This window comes from Drosophila serrata, unplaced genomic scaffold, assembly GCF_035046125.1.
Source record: "Drosophila serrata isolate PLE 108 unplaced genomic scaffold, ASM3504612v1 contig_376, whole genome shotgun sequence".
Classification (NCBI taxonomy): Eukaryota; Metazoa; Arthropoda; class Insecta; order Diptera; family Drosophilidae; genus Drosophila; species Drosophila serrata.
Genome location: NW_028257274.1, coordinates 368,470 through 384,333, shown reverse-complemented (window position 1 = coordinate 384,333; position 15,864 = coordinate 368,470). Strand labels below are relative to the sequence as shown.

Below are 15,864 nucleotides of genomic sequence, written 5' to 3'. Positions count from 1 at the left end.
TTACTTTCAAGATGCGAAATTCTATTAACTACGCTTACTTATTTATAGTTTTCAACCAGAAAACATCGAAAATACTCTTTGTGCCACTTTAATATCTAAAAGATCAGGAAAAATTACTCCTCAGATTGGAGAAATTTCGTTCTATTTGTTGAATTAAATGTTTCGTTACGTACATGACTCTTTTTATTAAAGTGTTTCAGTCTTCCACTAACGTATAATTATTGGATAGCGCTGTGAAAGTAATTTTTTTCGGCCCATATTATTGCTTTACGCGTGTATTATTCTCAAATGCTCTATTTGAAGCTTGTTGGAAAGGGGGGAGAGGGAGAGTTTTGATCAATCAATCTCTTACACATAACTACATTTAAATATATATATTAAGAGATGCTCGTAGTTTAGTCAATGAATAAATGATGGATTGGTTACTTTAATTATATTATACATACATAAGTCGTGTACACTTTAGATTCAAATAAGTTGTATAAATTGTTACAGTGCAACTACAAGGAATGGCTGAAGCAGACTCCTTGGTGTTTATAAATGTTGTATATGTATATCGGCAAAATCGATCATTATCTTTATATGAACTGTTCAATGTGAGCGTCAATAGATTTATATAAATATTGTAATAAATAATTACGTAAAAATGTTATCATATTTTAATCATTAATCCTAAATTCCCACACATGTTCGTTTTGTTTGTATGTTCTTCATGAATCGATCGGTCGGGGTTTATCTTGTACACGCAATGTTTAAAAAAAATCTAAAAATTATAATTTAACGGCTCTAAGCAATTCAACGGATTGTGGGAGTCCATTCAATATCATTTAAAAAACGAATTCTATCCGCATCATCAGCTTGGTAAGTTTATGAATATTCATTGCTTCGCATTTTATCCTTGTCGGTGTCCTTTAAAATAGAAACGGATGAGTAATGTATATGGAAGGTATATTCGGCTGCCGACTTACCCTTGGCAAATCCTTAGATGTGGATAGACCCGCCCGAAAGCGTACATCGATCTTCATTTGTTCAGTGCTGAAATCACGATCTCGGTTTTTTAACCGGCTTTTGTTGGTATTGTTCTGCTGATATTCATTCTTCCTGCTGTTGGCTCCTCCGTAGTGGGCTCCAAAGTCATTTTCTCTGTCAAAGTCCAGACTGTCTCTGTCCTTGAACTGATAGTCGTTGCCCCTACGATACTCGCTGTAATTGCTTCCCCCGGCTCTGTGTATTGGATTGCGGAAGCCAGCTCCGCCAGCGTTGAAGTGTTTTTGTGACATGCCGCCGCCGCCGCTTCGACTATCGCGTTCCCGTGGCTCCTTATCGTCAGTGTGACGATTGAAACTGCGACTAAGGGGGGCTTGCGCCTGGCTGTTACCCTCTGGGCCATGCAAGGGCGGTCGCTTTGAGGAGACTTCCTCTTCCTGCTTCTTTTCGTAGTGGAAGAAGTCGTCGAATATGGACGTTGAGTGGTTGTACGAGTGTAATATCTGCAGCACCTCGATTCCCTTATCGTTAGGTACTTCCTGGGTATCCCGCGAATTCGTTACCGACTTATTGTCATTGTTTTCCAATCGAATGTGACGCAGCTTTCCATTAGGCACATCCTTCACATATATCCATTTCACCTTAAACTTTCCCTTCCACTTGTCCTGCGACCAAACACTGGATGTGGAGTTGTAGTCCACCGCAGTCATCATTTGTGCCATGCCACAGAAGTGGCCAGAGCCGTTCACCGAAAAGAACAGCATGATGTTGCCGCCCTCTTTGTGGCGCTCCTTGAAGGCATCGTCCAATCTCTTATTTCCATGGTCGGTTGAACACCAAATCTCATACTTTATACTGCGGTGGATGTCATCTTCGGAATACGATTTGATGACAAAGAACCTGCAACAATTTAAAATGGTTAAAGACTCATGTGTATCTCTTGATATCCTCCTATTTACCTTGTTGAAGTGGCTTTGTTCAAATCCACAACCTTCGGATTATAATTGTTTTTGTCTTTTAATTCGTCCAACAAAAGTTGGGGATCGACAGGCACCTCTTCGGTTGTGGACGTTGCTTCCACAGGTCGCGAATGGTTTTCCTCGCGGTACTCAAACTTGGGAGTATTCTCAAAGTCGCTGTTGCTCCGGAAACTCGAGTAGTGGTTACCCGACCGCTCAATATTTCGGTTTGGATGGGGCGCACCGCCGGCGCCATCATGCCGCCTAGCCTGGTTATTGGGTGGACCAAAGGGACCTGGGCCTGCATTGTTCGCGGGACGTGGGGCTGCATGGTGCTGCTGGGCTGGGTGATGCTGCTGGATGGATCCCATATTTCTGGGATTCCGAACCGGACCCGTTGGTGAGATCTTCGCTCTGTTGAAATTATTATTGTTGTGGTGGTTGTGGTTGATGTTGGTGCCCAGGCCCTTGTTCTCATACTTTTGGAAGTTCTCCGTATCCTTGTGCACCTTTTCTGTGCGTGTGCCCAACTGCGGGGCCTGTCCATGATTATTGCCAGAGATGGAAAAGTCCGAACTCAAGTCAGAGTAGCCCAGATCGATGGGCGACGGGGGAGAGGGTACAAGAGGAGGTTTGTTATTCGGTAAGTCCCATACATTAACATCTAGGTTGTGCTTTCCTGGCACCATTGGTGGCGGGGGCATGCCGGGACCCTTTTTCTTGTTGTTGGAAGTGGTGGACGCTGTCTGTAATGTTACAGGAATAAGAATTAGTGATAAATAGATAGAGGCTAAAAGATAAATATGAAAGAAAAAGTGTAAATCGATATTTTTATTGATTAATTATTAGCATAATTTTTTGGGTAAATCAAAGTTTTCCACATATCATAACTAAGCCAAAATGCATTAATTTCAATTCGGAATGGTTTTCTATACTGGTTTTTTACTAGGTTACAAAATCTGTATAATTTTGAAAATTTTAACGATGGAACCCCTTTTAAAATTTCAAAATTTTGAAAAAATTTCACAAATTTATTTTTGGACCGGACATGGCTAGATCGACTCAGCTGGAGATGCTAATCAATAATATATGTATATGGTTTATTGGGTCAGAAATGACTCTTTTACTGCGTTTCAGACTTGTAAGGAAAATTATAATACCCTGTAAGGGTTTACCCTTTTATATCGATTTAGAACATCGATTTATCTCAACGGTAAAATATCTATGTCTAGTTTGACTTACTCTGGATGTTAGTTTAGCCGGTTGAGAGGCAATTGACGCCCAGGTTGTCTTTTTGGGTGCAGCGACAACTTCGTGGTTTTGTGCTTCATCGCTGGCCCTGTTGTCCAGTTTTGTAGACGATGGATGATCGTTCTCATTACGAATTGTCTAGAAAAAACAATAGTATTAGCTTTGCTTCTTAGGTTTTATAATCAGAACTAATAATTCTTGAGGTGTTTGTTTAAATAAATATGTACCTGTGTTACGGGTTTCCTGGAATTCCAAGGATTTACTTGGAGATCGTCTCGTCTTGTGTTGTTGGGAATACTATGACCATGTCTTTTGTATGATTCTAATAAGGGGGAGCCAAATTGTGAATGGGAAACCAAATAAAATAATATTAATTATATCTCAATCTCTATTATTATTATTTTATAAACAAATCTTAAAAGGTTTTAATAGCAAACTATTCTGTAATTATTTCTTGTTTATAACCAGTCTTTGGCTAACTTACCAACACGTGAACCTATTCTTGAAAATTAATTTTATCAAACTTTAAAAAAGATACGTTAATCTAAGTCTCTAAAGTTAGCAAATGGCAGCACAGTTTGTGTTTTACTTCATTTTCACGTTGTCAGATAAAAAAACAAGTCAAAATTTACGTTTTCGATGGAGGGAGATGCATCAAAAAGCGATGATGAGGACACCGTCCCAGTCAAGATCGGTATAATTGGTGAGGCCAATCTCGATACACCGATATATCTGACAGAGCGCATGGAATATGCAGTGTGTACGCCGTTCGGGAGGCCATCAGACGTGATCATCGATGGCCAAATTGAAGGTGTCAATGTGTGCCTCCTGTCAAGGAATGGTCGACTCCACGATATCATGCCTTCAAATATCAACTACCGGGCCAACGTGTGGGCCATGCGCAAGATGGGCTGCACCCACATCTTGGTGAGCAATACCTACAGCTCCCTACGTGACACAATACAGCCGGGAATGCTGGTTGTGCCAGACGACTTCATAGATCACACGTCCAGGCGAGCCCAGACCTTTTATGATGGCGCGCCAGGCAGTCCTCTGGGCGTCTGCCATGTTCCCATGACCCCTCCGTTTTGTGACCGCACCCGTAAGCATCTTTTGGACGCCGCCCAGGAGCTAGAGTTTCCCACGCGATCCTCCGCCACGGTGCTGGCCATCGAAGGACCTCGTTATTCGACCATGGCCGAGAATAACATGTACCGCAAGTGGGGAGCTGATCTCCTAAGCATGACGTTGTGCCCCGAGGCCACCTTAGCCAAGGAGGCCGGCATTCTGTTTGCCTCTTTGGGTCTGGTCACTAACATGGAATGCTGGTGTGCCAAGCAACCGAACGCCACGACCCACGAAATAATCTATATCTTTAAAAAACAAGCCGAGAACCTCCAGAACGTAATGGTTTCGGCCATAAAGAGTATTTCTAAAGAGGATTGGGCTGAGGATATTCTGAAGGCAAAGGTAAGTCTGGTGGTATTAGCGTTTGAACTTTTCTGATCATTAAAATTACTTTACCTCAATAGGTATTGGTGTGCAGTAACTTCGCGAACAGTAAATAATAGTGTAATCCCTTGTTAAATTTGGTTTAAATATATTTTTTGGATAAAAAACGAATTGAATTTTTCATTTTGGGGGATTCTAATAATTACTTTGAATCAATATTTATCGTAGTTTTTAAATGTCATTTATTACGATAAATCAATGTTTAAACAAACCCATAACTAAGCTAAAAAAAAATCACTAATTTGGAATCAGAAAGCTTTCCCAAATTAGTTTTTACAAGATTAACAAATCTCAGTTCAAAATTATTAAAATTAAAATTTTTTTTTTAAATTTTGAAAATTTTAACGATGTAACCCCTTATAAAATTTGGTAAAAATTAGCTTTAAAAATTTGTTCTGTTTGAGATGGCTAGATCGACTCGGTTGTCGATGCTGATCAAGAATATAAATGAATTATAGGGTAAGAAATGACTCCTTCACATCGATACTACAATTGTAATACCATTGCATGGGTATAAAAATAAAAAGTATTAAAAGAAAACTACTTTAGGATAAAAAACAATCCCAACTACCTAATATGTCCGAAATGAAAGCCTTTGGTGACTCCCACAAACCAGATTAATCTCTATTTTGCACAAAACTCTGAAAGATTTTATTCAGAGCAAGCTAGCGCTAGCGCATTGACTATTTCTCCAATCGGAAGCAAATAGGAGGATTTCGCGACGCACCAACTAGCCCATGCATACAGAGTTCCCAGTTCCTAGAGTCGAAAAACCAGTTAGCGAGAACGAACGAATGCACTCGGGGTGCTGTTGCTTTTGCTGTTGCTGCTGGTGGTCGGCGCTAAACAGTTATACATACCATGGTTGGCGTTTATCTTGCGGCCCTTGTTCATATTACTCCATGGGGCGCTGCAATTCTCCTTAAAGTTAAACGGCGGATATTGGAATTGCATGGAGTTTTCGTTGGCTTTTTCGGCGAGGGGAGGAGAGTGGGAGGAATCAAGTTCAAGTTAGCTATTGGGTTCAACTACTAGGTAAAAGAAGTAATTAAACATACCGGCGGAGACTTCATCTTGAGTGGGAGAAGACAGATTTTCGTACGAGGCCTCATCGACTTGCTGACTCCATGGTATATTGCGCTCCTCGACCGATTTAACTGTATTTTTAAACATTGTAAACAGAGAAAAAAGTCGCATTAAAAACGCAGGGGCAAGAGCGGTGGCGAGGGAGGAGGCCCCAGCCGCTGCCGCCGTTGGGTTTAATGGTGGTGGTGGGTTATATACCTGTGTTTCCTGGTATTTTCATCTGAAACAAAAACACAGCAGGTTAATTTATTACTTAAGCGTCTTCGTTATTATGTATACATCATTCCGATGTATGTACACAAACATCTCCCTGCACAGAGCTCCCCGACTAAATCGAATTGAACATATGTATGTACATATGTGTGTATGCAAAATACAATTACCTGATCCACGCCTGACATTTGCTGCACTTTTTGCCTGCAAATAGGAAATAGCTTAGTTTTGCGGGGCGGAATTCAGTGCGCTGACTTTCGCTTAATTACCCCGTTTAAAATAAATGATATAAAAACACAAGGCAGGTATAGTTTGTTGGTTAAAAGTTTTTATAAACTCCGATATATTTTTTACTTTAAGAATCACATACACTGACACCACACGCACATTAACCAATACACTGATAAAATTCTTAACGCTTCCGAGGCCGTCTATTTCCAGCAACGGCGTTATCACCGCAGAAAGCGACGTTATAAACACACAAATAACGGCTGTGGATTCGAACGTGAAGCTTTTGAAAGTTACAATTTTTTGTTTTCAAAACCAATAACCAAGTATGCCATGTGTTGTCTTTGCTTTTAAAACGTATTTCTTAAAAAAACATATAAATTGTGGTATTTTTACAACACTTAATATCAAAATCACCGGCAGAGTTGAATAGCTTTAATCGATATTTCGATAAGATACTTAAATGCACTTTATTTATTATTTCTGATCTTATGGACTTAAGTTGGCGCTTTACTTTTTTATAAATGGAGGGTGGATGAATTTAGTACATCTAGCAAGCTATCAACGACGTACTTAGAACGAGACAAGTGCAAGAAGTGTAAATTTAATACAAGTAAAAAAGCAGTGTGACCGCCTTGGATCAAGAGAGTCTGAGAACAATCGATGCTGCCGATTTGCCCGATAGTGTCAGCTCTAATAGCCACCTCATCTTTGTCAGCCGTAGATTTTACTATATTTAAATTCGAGAAATGGCGAGGGCAGCGTTTTTCCTGTGCCTGCTGATGGCCTGCGCCTGGTCCAGCCATGGCGTCATGTTCCACTTGCCACCAAACACGCAGAAGTGCCTCAAGGAAGACATCCAGGCGAACCAACTGGTCATGGGCGAATACGAGGTGTCTGACGTGCCCGGCCAAATCATCGACTACATCGTGGGTTTCTGCAATTCAAGCATTTTAAAGTAGTTGGTTTCTGTTTAATCCACTGTGTATCGCCGTTTCAGGCCCGCGACACCAAAGGACACATCCTGTCGCAGAAGGAGCACATCACCAAGGGCAAGTTCAGTTTCATGTCCGAGGTATACGACGCCTACGAGATATGCTTTATATCCAAAGTGCCTGCACGTAAGTTTTCATGGGCTTCAAGCTGCCAATCAAAGTCTTACTTTCCCTCCTTTATTCTTCAGATCAACGCGGAATATCTCAGGAAGTTTCGCTGAACACCAAAAAGGGTGTGGAAACCAAGAGCTACGAAGGCGTGAGTTAATCCCTAAATCCTTGAATTATCTTAAGATTTAAACTGACATGTATTTTTCCTGAAAATCAGATTGGTGAAGCCAGCAAGCTGAAGCCCCTGGAAGTTGATCTCAAGCGATTGGAAGACCTCTCAGACTCTATTGTTAGGGATTTCGTACTTATGCGCAAACGGGAGGAGGAGATGCGCGACACCAATGGTATGAGTAAGAGTACTAGAGCCTAAAAACCCATTTAATCCCTTTCCTTGTTACATCCACAGAGAAAACCAACAGCCGCGTCCTTTTCTTCAGCATCTTCAGCATGTGCTGCCTGCTCGGCCTGGCGACGTGGCAAGTGCTGTATCTCCGTAGATATTTCAAAGCCAAAAAACTCATCGAGTAGAATTAGTCGTCGCTTAGCCGTAGTCCTTTTGGGCGTGGAAGTGCGTTTAAATATTGCCTGGTTTAAAATTCATCATCTCTCCTTTTAGCGTTTTTCTGAAATAAATGCAACTACCACGTATGTATATTTTATTACTTCGACAGCTTTTCTCACAACAGTGTCTTGGCGGTGTGACAACTAAATACAAATAGCTCGTATTGGACGCGTTAAACATAACAGGTACATAAACACAAAACCACACGGTACAAGTTATTGGCTCAGTTTAGCATTAGCATTAATTGATGGGCCCCCACCCGAAGCTCTTCGCTTAGACGGTTGTTTCCTTCAGCAACATGGTACTCTCGGTCTCGAGAGCATCCTCCTCCTTGCATTCCTCACTTGTAAAAGCCGCAGCCCCCTCCTCAACGGTACTCTGCTTTCTGGGGCTTGTTGTGGAGGCTGCTGGCTTCATCAGTATGTAGCGCGATTTTCCAAGAGAACTGGTATGTGAATCGTCCACAGCAGACTGCTCCATCCACAGGCTTTCATCATTCAGCGACTGATTTACCAAATTCGCCAAGCCCTCCGGAAGCTTGGAACAACTAATGGGGTCAGCGGGTCCTACAACAAGAACAGAGATCAGAAAAAAAGGGTTATAGGGGACTATAGCGTATAACTTATAATTGAAACGCACTTCAAAAAGAATAAGAAACAACTGAAAATATGTTGTGAGGTAAAAAACGTAATTTATTTTATCTTAAAAATGACGAACACATAATAAACAATACACGTAAATAAAACACAGATTTAAAACAATATTTTAATTCGGGCTGCTACGACATAAAGGAACAAAAATAAACTTAAGATTTTTAAAATGATTGCAGCTACAATTTATACTTTTAAAAAGCATATAGTACGTATTTAAACTGCCAACATAAGATTCGGGTACTTATAATCTATTTACACAACAACAGTTTACATTTATAAACTAAAGAAAAGATCAACTTAACATTATATTAATGTTTTTGCCAGTTGATTTTGTAAGATAATTGCACTTAAAAGGGATGCAGAGATTAGACGATATTCATTTATAAAATAATTTTATAAATAAAAGCAAGGCGCGTTATAAAAAAAAAATATTTTTAAATTGGCTAGCAAAGTTTTTGGTAAATACGCGCGCCCTTTGTGTGCATGCAGATAGACGGGAATTTTTCGTCTATAGTAAATTATATAAAATAATGCAAGTCTTAAAATACTTAATACTTAAAAACAAAATATAAATCAAAATAACAACAAACTGGAATTAATGAATGGTACAACACATAGGAATAACACTAGAATTGCGTTTGGAGCTGCGCGTTGGAGCCGTAGCAGCGTTTGGAGTTTCAACTCGATCAACATCACCCGCTCTTCCCGCCTCATCATCATCATCATCATCATCATTATCTCTGTCGTCGTTCTCGTCTTTGATGGACAAGCGCTTTAGTGTCTCTAGTCGGGACTTTAGCTGGCCAGGAGTTACGGTGCCCCGGGAAGGCTTCTCCCTGATTTCGGTATCACCCGTCTCTAAGCCAGGCGGTGAGGTGGCCTCCTCAGATTCCCCCACTTTACTTTCCGAAATTCTATCATGTGGCATAAGCCTACGGTCGAATGGACTCCGTGAACTGCTCGAGGTGGAGGTGCACGAGCTCGTGACCTCCGGATACGGCGAGTGCGACTCTGTGCTCTCTGGCGTGTACGGGTCTTCATACAGCCGCTCAGAGTCCGTGCTAAGATGCTGTGTGTCTATTCGGTTAATAATGATCTCCTGCGTCAGCATTAGGCGCTTGGATAACAGCTTGTATCGATGCGCGACCGGTTGCCTTTTGATTATGTTTCGGCACATGGGACAGATGGCCTCGCCAGTTCGATTGTTACTATCGTCGAACTGCAGATTATTGCTAGAGAGATGGGCGCACAGGCACATGCAAATATTGTCGGAGTCAATTATGTTAATACTAATATTCGGAAAATTCGGGCAATTCGCTTTGGTCGCCTCCGCGGCACTCTCAGCCTCGTTATGACTAATCTTTAGGGAATTGTACATATTGCGGGCCTCCGTTTCATTGATCAGCTTGGAACTGGTTGCTATATCCTCAAAGAGCTTGTTCGAATAGGGACAATAATAATTCAGTTTGACTGCGGGCAGAGGTGGTGGTGTTGATGTTGAGATTTCGTTGGGTTTGGCGTAAGTAGTATGCGTGTCGTTGCAATCACAAGATCTATAAGTACCTTTGTTTTGTTTAAGACGGACAGTTAAGTAAACAGGCTACATGACGAAAAAGAAGATATATTAATTATTAAACCGATGGAATTTTTCAATATATATTGTAAACCTAGCCTTTTTATTTATTTCTTTTTTGGTTTTATATAGAAAGAAGTTTAGCTTCGAAGCCCCGAAGCCTTTCAAAATATCCTTGCAGATCTATCAAAATATTTAAGAAAAGTTATGGCTTACTTGGATGCTAAAATTACAAACTAGTCGGACTGTAAACATTTTTTACCCTTTACAAGTTCTTTGCTTGTTTGCTTTTTAAATTCGAAAGATATATTTTATATAATTCTGAAATATATTACTATATATATTTACAACATGCTTAGCTGAAGCCGACAAGTGTTGCTTGTTTCATAAGGAGAGAGTGGTTATAGTAAGCGTGGATCAAAAGTGGAATAAGCGACACCATGCCGAAGGGAAACAAAGTTTGTTAGGTAGAGAAGCAGAATTAGAAACAGCCTGGATCGACTAAGGCATTCGGAAACAAATGGAAGCTTCTAATAGAGCGAAGAGCAAGAATATTTTTCAAAAGTGGCGCAAAGTGGAAGACAATCGAGATTTGTAAGTACTTTTAGATTGCTTCTGTAGTTTAACAAATGGAGGAAAGTACATGGTTTAGATATAACTTTACCTTGTGGTCGCCCATGCAGACTCCTTCACCGATCATTCCGTATGTCCACTCGTCGTTTCGTATAATCTCATGGACTTGGGGACTCATCAAGATGCGATCGCACCAGGCCGGACAGCGGGTGGACATGTAATCGGTGGGCATTTCGGGATCCTCCTCAAAGGGATATGACGGTATAAACTGAATGGGATATTCGACTAGGACGTCCTTAAGCGGCTCCAGCTCTCTGTCAAATTTCTTTAGCTACAATCGAATAAAATAATTAAAATTTTGAATTTGTATTACTTGCGTTAATATTCTTACCCAGTCTTCTTTGAACTTAAGCTGATGATCGGCATGACTAAATTCTTTTTTTCCCACGGTAAGTACATTGTCTCCGGTTGAGTTTCGATAATGGATTTTATCGTTCTCATTCTTGATATTTTGAACGCGATGAGCGGTCAAGTTCTGAGTTAATTCCTGTCGAGAAAGACTGGATTAAATTACTTCTCATGTTGGATTAGATGGCAAACTTACTTTCACAACCCCTTCGGTGTCACATCTAAAATTAAAATCCCCAAAAAGGAAAAATGGCACTGTGCCATTCTGTTCGTCCAAATGGAACCTGGTTTTGAAATTTAATTAAATTATTTACCAATTTAAATAGATTATCTGGTAATTATGTACCTTTCAATAGTGTGAACTAGAGCTCTTCTCCTGGTCTTGCAGTAAACAGAGGGAAAGTTTTCACAGGCAGCCAGATTGGATGCATCATGGAATAAGTGTATGTTGACTAGATCGATAACAGTCCCATTGATTTCCCAACGGGTTCGCATAAATCCCTTTCGCGACCATTTGCACTGAAGTTAGAAGAATATCTTCAATATTTTGTTAAAATTAGGAGTATGTTGTGGTCACCTCTGGAAAGAAATGCTGTGGGAACTTCGATTTCTCTTTGGTGGCTATGGTTTCTATGTTTCCGGAATATATATGCTTATCTTTGATATCAGAAAGACTTTCTTCCCAGCTGTGTGTTAAGAAATTCCATAACTTTAATGAAGCAACATCTTGATGGACAAAATAGAGACTTCCCAGCGCCTGAAATGGAAGAAAGTAGTTATATTTGATTAGGTATATTTCATAATTATAAAGCAGATATTTTTGATTCGGAAAATCACATCTTTAGTTCTTTATGTAAATTTTCTATTAAATAGTTTTCGAACATAATGTATCAATATTTGTGGCTTTGTATGGCTTCAGCATGCTTATTCGGCTTCCAGAGAGCCCAATATTCCCTGTAATTTTTTCACAAAACGTAAAAAAGCCACCAGTTTCAAGCTTTCTGTAAATCTAAGAATTCCAATGCTTTGATTTAAATAAAAAACAGCCGGAAAAGGAATGCCATTCGTTTGATAGCAATATGTTTTATGCGTAAACAAAGACTTGATGGCTTTGGCCACGAACGTTGAATGAAATAGATACATACATTATTTATGCCCATAAGATTATATTAAGATACTCTGGCTATTTTGGTGTATTATTGATTGACCCATTAGAACAATCATCAACATACAAAATGAGAGCCGCCTATTTAAATGTTAAAACTGATGATACACAAATTCTCGTTGGGTGCTTTCAAAGTGACCTACAAACACGATTCTTCACTCACCGTGAAATGCTCGGCCGACTTGAAGTCCTCGTCCATGAAGATATGCACGCAGGTGTACGCCCCCATTTCGGGGTCATCGCACAGGCATTTGATGAACTCCTGGACATACTCCATGGACTTTTCGTACGTCTTCCCACCCACCTCCTGCAGATGCAGGGCCAGAAATCGCGGCTGGAGATGGGACACCTTCGCGAGGAACTCATGGAGCCATAGCTGCAGGAGTCTGTCCGGCTGCAAGAACACAATTATCGGAGATACAAGTTTAGTTTGTTTGCAAGCAGGGCACATAGATACATATTTATGTCAGTGGGTCCATACATAAATATGCGTATTTACGCATCAGTATGTATGTACCATACGTAAACATGTACGCCTCTTCCTCTCCGCGCACTCACATCCTCGAACAGGCTGCCCACGTTCGCGGTGACCAGCAATACATCTGTGCTGAGCCCGTCTTCCTGTGCTGCTTCCATTTGTTGCTCCTGTTTCCCCAGCGATGCAACAATTTTATTGACTTTTCCTTAGCTATCTCCAATTGAAAAATGTAAATACTAATTGGCAAAAGGCGCAGTGTGGCGGTGCTACCCGACTAAAATTAGGATATTTTGTGCGTTTTTTAGTATTTTTCTATGGGCGTTTTCGCGGGTCGAATATGATATTTAAATATTTGGCGCCAGCTTCCCAATTATTTATGGTTAAGCTTAAAGGTGTTACGAAGGTTGGGTTAACTTTATCTAGACATTGGAAAATCGGTCTAAGTAAATGAAAAATAACTTAAAAAAGGTAAATAATTCACTGATATTTGGCAATATAAAATATACAATGTATAACAAAGTTTAGTTTGTTGTTGAAGTTTTATTACATGTACATAATACATATTTAAAAATTTAGTTAAATAGTTATATGTTTTCAGTGTTCCTATAATTAAATATGAATAAATGCATTCCCAAATTATGAATTCAAGCTGTGCTGTAGCCCATTAACCAAGTAAGAGATTCATAGTTTATGTTATGAGCATACCCGGAAAAGGAAATCGGTTTTTGGGCACAGTTTGTACTCCCAATAATACATAGTATTTGAAAGGTATGAAAATGTTTGTTTTTGTAAGACATAACAAGACTTTTTGGAATATGCTATAAAATAGTTAATAATTAGCCAGTTTAGTTTTACATAAGGCCATAAAAAAGTAAAATTTGTAGCGAGAAACTTATATGACATAGAAAAAGACTGCAATAAAGTTAACAATCAACGTTGGTCTTAAGAAATTATGCCTTAGATGGCCTCTACTCTGATTATTCTGAATTCTTTAATAAAGTATTGAATTTAGAATAAGTGACCCAATTATTTATCATTAATTAATTAAAATTAAGAGTCTAGACATTTTAATTGATCAATTATTGAACAGACCACATTAAATGCACCTGTTAAGTGTTTTAATGTGTAGTTTAAAATGTGTGTCAGTTATGCAAATCGTTTCTTTCCACAAAACAAGTTTTGACAGTTTGTCAAAATAAAGTGGACAAAAACTCAAAGCCCCATTCACAGATACTATATAGGCTTCAGTAGCTAAATCCAGCCCTTTTGAAAGTTGGCTAGTGAAAGTTATATTGAACTTTTTGTTACCTCTCTTTCGAAATCTCGGAACGCAATCCAACCCAGTGCACGTACCATGAATACTGAACAGCACACGTGAGCCGACGGTTGGTAGCCACATTTCTTGAAAGAATACACAAGTGATTCAAGACCCTACGGGGAAAACGAAATGGCAGTTATAAATACTTGCACATACTTATACATCCGTGGTCGGCCAGATATTTTCTTTGCAACAAAATATTTTCTGTTCGAAATTTATAAAGCCAACGGACGGCGCGAAAACCGTTTATTGTATTTTTAGGAACCGTTTAATTCATATCTTACCGCGATCGTCAAAATGCGGAATACATACCTTTCCGTTCTCATTTGCGCCTTCTGCATTTGCGCATGTGTCGCGGTACCGGATAGCTATTCCGGGGATGTCCAGAACTCGAATTCATTGGATTTCGGTGCGTGAAATTTGTAAAAGGATTTAAGAAATTCCAATCAAATCGCCAAAAAATCCAATAAAACTTTATATTTCGGAGATTATGTGTTATAATACTTGATTTCTAAAAAAAAAGTGTGACATTTATAAGACGTGATCTTGAAATTTACTGCTCTAACGACCAATAAATGATTAAAAATTGTTTATCTAACATACTTTTTAATAATCAAATAGGAATATCAGTTTTAAAAAAAGCAAGAAAGGAAGCTACATTCAAAAATCTAAGTTTAAAGAACTCATCGATTAATAGGTTAAAAAAGCTGCATTCTTATTTTAATATTTTAAAAAATTTTAATTTTTGCAAATTTTTGACAATTTTAACGATTTTAACCCCTTATACATTTTTGAAAAAATGGGTCAACATTTTTTTTCTGTCTGAAATGGCTAAATGGACTTGGCTTTTGATGCTGATCAAGACTATATATAATTTATAGGGTCGGAAATGATTCCTTTACAACGTAACAAGCTTTTTACTAGTATTATAATAATACTTGGATTCTCAAAGGATTTATTATAAAGATATTACTTCAGCTAAATTATTTAATGTTTCATCTATTAATTTGCGTTGATTTATATTTTATAATTATACAGGCAATGACAGTGGAGCCTATAACTATAATCCGCCTCCCAGCAACAGCTACCTTCCTCCAGCCACGCCTGCACCTGAGTATCTACCGCCGCAAAACAATGGATATCAATATAACCCACCTCCAAACAACAATTACCTGCCACCCCCGCCTGAATATGGAGCACCACCTCTTGGCTATCCTCAGTACGGTCCACCACCTCCTCCTTTTTATAAGCCAGCTCCTCCTATGCCCTATTCGCATGACTCCTGGTTTCTGGAAAAAATAAAGTCCAAGATCAATTTGTATACGCTCGGAAAGATATTGATAAAGCTTTTGATATTCAAGAAAATTGTCAAGTTCATCGGCCTGATTTTCCTGCTATTGGTAGTTCCAAAGCTGAAGAACCTCTTCAAAGAGGATATGATGTCTTCGGGGTCTGGCGAAAGTGACGGAATGGAAAGTAAATTTGTGGAAACCGATAAGGGTAAAAAGTTTTTTAAAATCCGTTCTTCGATTGAAAGTAATAATTTCTTTCTTTTCAGATAAATTAACACAGCAAATCGAAGATCTGTACGATTTTGTAATAAATTCAATAGAGAATTTTGAAGGAAGGAGAGTGTAGAGGAACGAACCAAAATTAGATTATAAGTATTGTTAAAAATTGTATTACAACCCAATTTGATTATTTATTTGTTAGACTCTTTCTTATAAATAAATTTAATAGTATATGTTCAGATTGAATCTAACTTAATTGTTGGGTAAGTTAAATAATCTGT

General features: G+C 39.0%; 5 protein-coding genes across 9 annotated transcripts; 3 read left to right on the top strand and 2 right to left on the bottom strand.

Annotated features, from left to right (window-relative positions):
• Window positions 1–394: 394 nt before the first annotated feature.
• Ythdf (YTH domain-containing family protein) lies at window positions 395–6,453 on the bottom strand. 2 transcript variants are annotated; one of them, XM_020961583.2, is made up of 10 exons: window positions 6,278–6,450; window positions 6,179–6,212; window positions 5,994–6,015; window positions 5,768–5,866; window positions 5,570–5,677; window positions 3,425–3,519; window positions 3,189–3,335; window positions 1,947–2,692; window positions 969–1,887; window positions 395–909 (listed from the first exon to the last, which is right to left on the bottom strand). In XM_020961583.2, the coding sequence occupies exons 2-10, from the start codon at window positions 6,194–6,196 to the stop codon at window positions 868–870; spliced, it is 2,196 nt and encodes a 731-aa protein (XP_020817242.1). In that variant the 5' UTR covers window positions 6,197–6,212; window positions 6,278–6,450; the 3' UTR covers window positions 395–867. The 2 variants fall into 2 exon arrangements, with proteins under 2 accessions (XP_020817242.1, XP_020817241.1); XM_020961582.2 differs by having other exon boundaries at window positions 6,179–6,453.
• LOC110190923 (purine nucleoside phosphorylase) lies at window positions 3,738–4,820 on the top strand. Its single transcript, XM_020961585.2, has 2 exons — window positions 3,738–4,667; window positions 4,730–4,820. The coding sequence occupies exons 1-2, from the start codon at window positions 3,837–3,839 to the stop codon at window positions 4,763–4,765; spliced, it is 867 nt and encodes a 288-aa protein (XP_020817244.1). The 5' UTR covers window positions 3,738–3,836; the 3' UTR covers window positions 4,766–4,820.
• A 129-nt stretch (window positions 6,454–6,582) lies between the features above and the next one.
• bai (Transmembrane emp24 domain-containing protein bai) lies at window positions 6,583–7,990 on the top strand. The gene is made up of 5 exons (XM_020961699.2): window positions 6,583–7,165; window positions 7,237–7,357; window positions 7,420–7,490; window positions 7,560–7,686; window positions 7,749–7,990. The coding sequence occupies exons 1-5, from the start codon at window positions 6,986–6,988 to the stop codon at window positions 7,868–7,870; spliced, it is 621 nt and encodes a 206-aa protein (XP_020817358.2). The 5' UTR covers window positions 6,583–6,985; the 3' UTR covers window positions 7,871–7,990.
• 5PtaseI (inositol polyphosphate-5-phosphatase A) lies at window positions 7,982–15,367 on the bottom strand. Of its 4 annotated transcripts, XM_020961695.2 has the most exons (11): window positions 14,385–14,583; window positions 14,063–14,185; window positions 12,835–13,028; window positions 12,440–12,670; window positions 11,689–11,868; window positions 11,458–11,630; window positions 11,308–11,395; window positions 11,095–11,250; window positions 10,795–11,034; window positions 10,121–10,157; window positions 7,982–8,470 (listed from the first exon to the last, which is right to left on the bottom strand). In XM_020961695.2, the coding sequence occupies exons 3-11, from the start codon at window positions 12,910–12,912 to the stop codon at window positions 8,178–8,180; spliced, it is 1,476 nt and encodes a 491-aa protein (XP_020817354.1). In that variant the 5' UTR covers window positions 12,913–13,028; window positions 14,063–14,185; window positions 14,385–14,583; the 3' UTR covers window positions 7,982–8,177. The 4 variants fall into 4 exon arrangements, with proteins under 4 accessions (XP_020817354.1, XP_020817356.1, XP_086695603.1 ...); XM_086839477.1 differs by lacking the exons at window positions 7,982–8,470; window positions 12,835–13,028 and adding an exon at window positions 15,245–15,367 and having other exon boundaries at window positions 8,576–10,157; XM_020961694.2 differs by lacking the exon at window positions 7,982–8,470 and having other exon boundaries at window positions 8,576–10,157.
• Window positions 14,345–15,761, top strand: LOC110190987 (uncharacterized). Its single transcript, XM_020961698.2, has 3 exons — window positions 14,345–14,481; window positions 15,111–15,572; window positions 15,631–15,761. Exons 1-3 carry the CDS (start codon window positions 14,370–14,372, stop codon window positions 15,708–15,710), a joined length of 654 nt encoding a protein of 217 aa, XP_020817357.1. The 5' UTR covers window positions 14,345–14,369; the 3' UTR covers window positions 15,711–15,761.
• The last annotated feature ends 103 nt before the right edge of the window (window positions 15,762–15,864 follow it).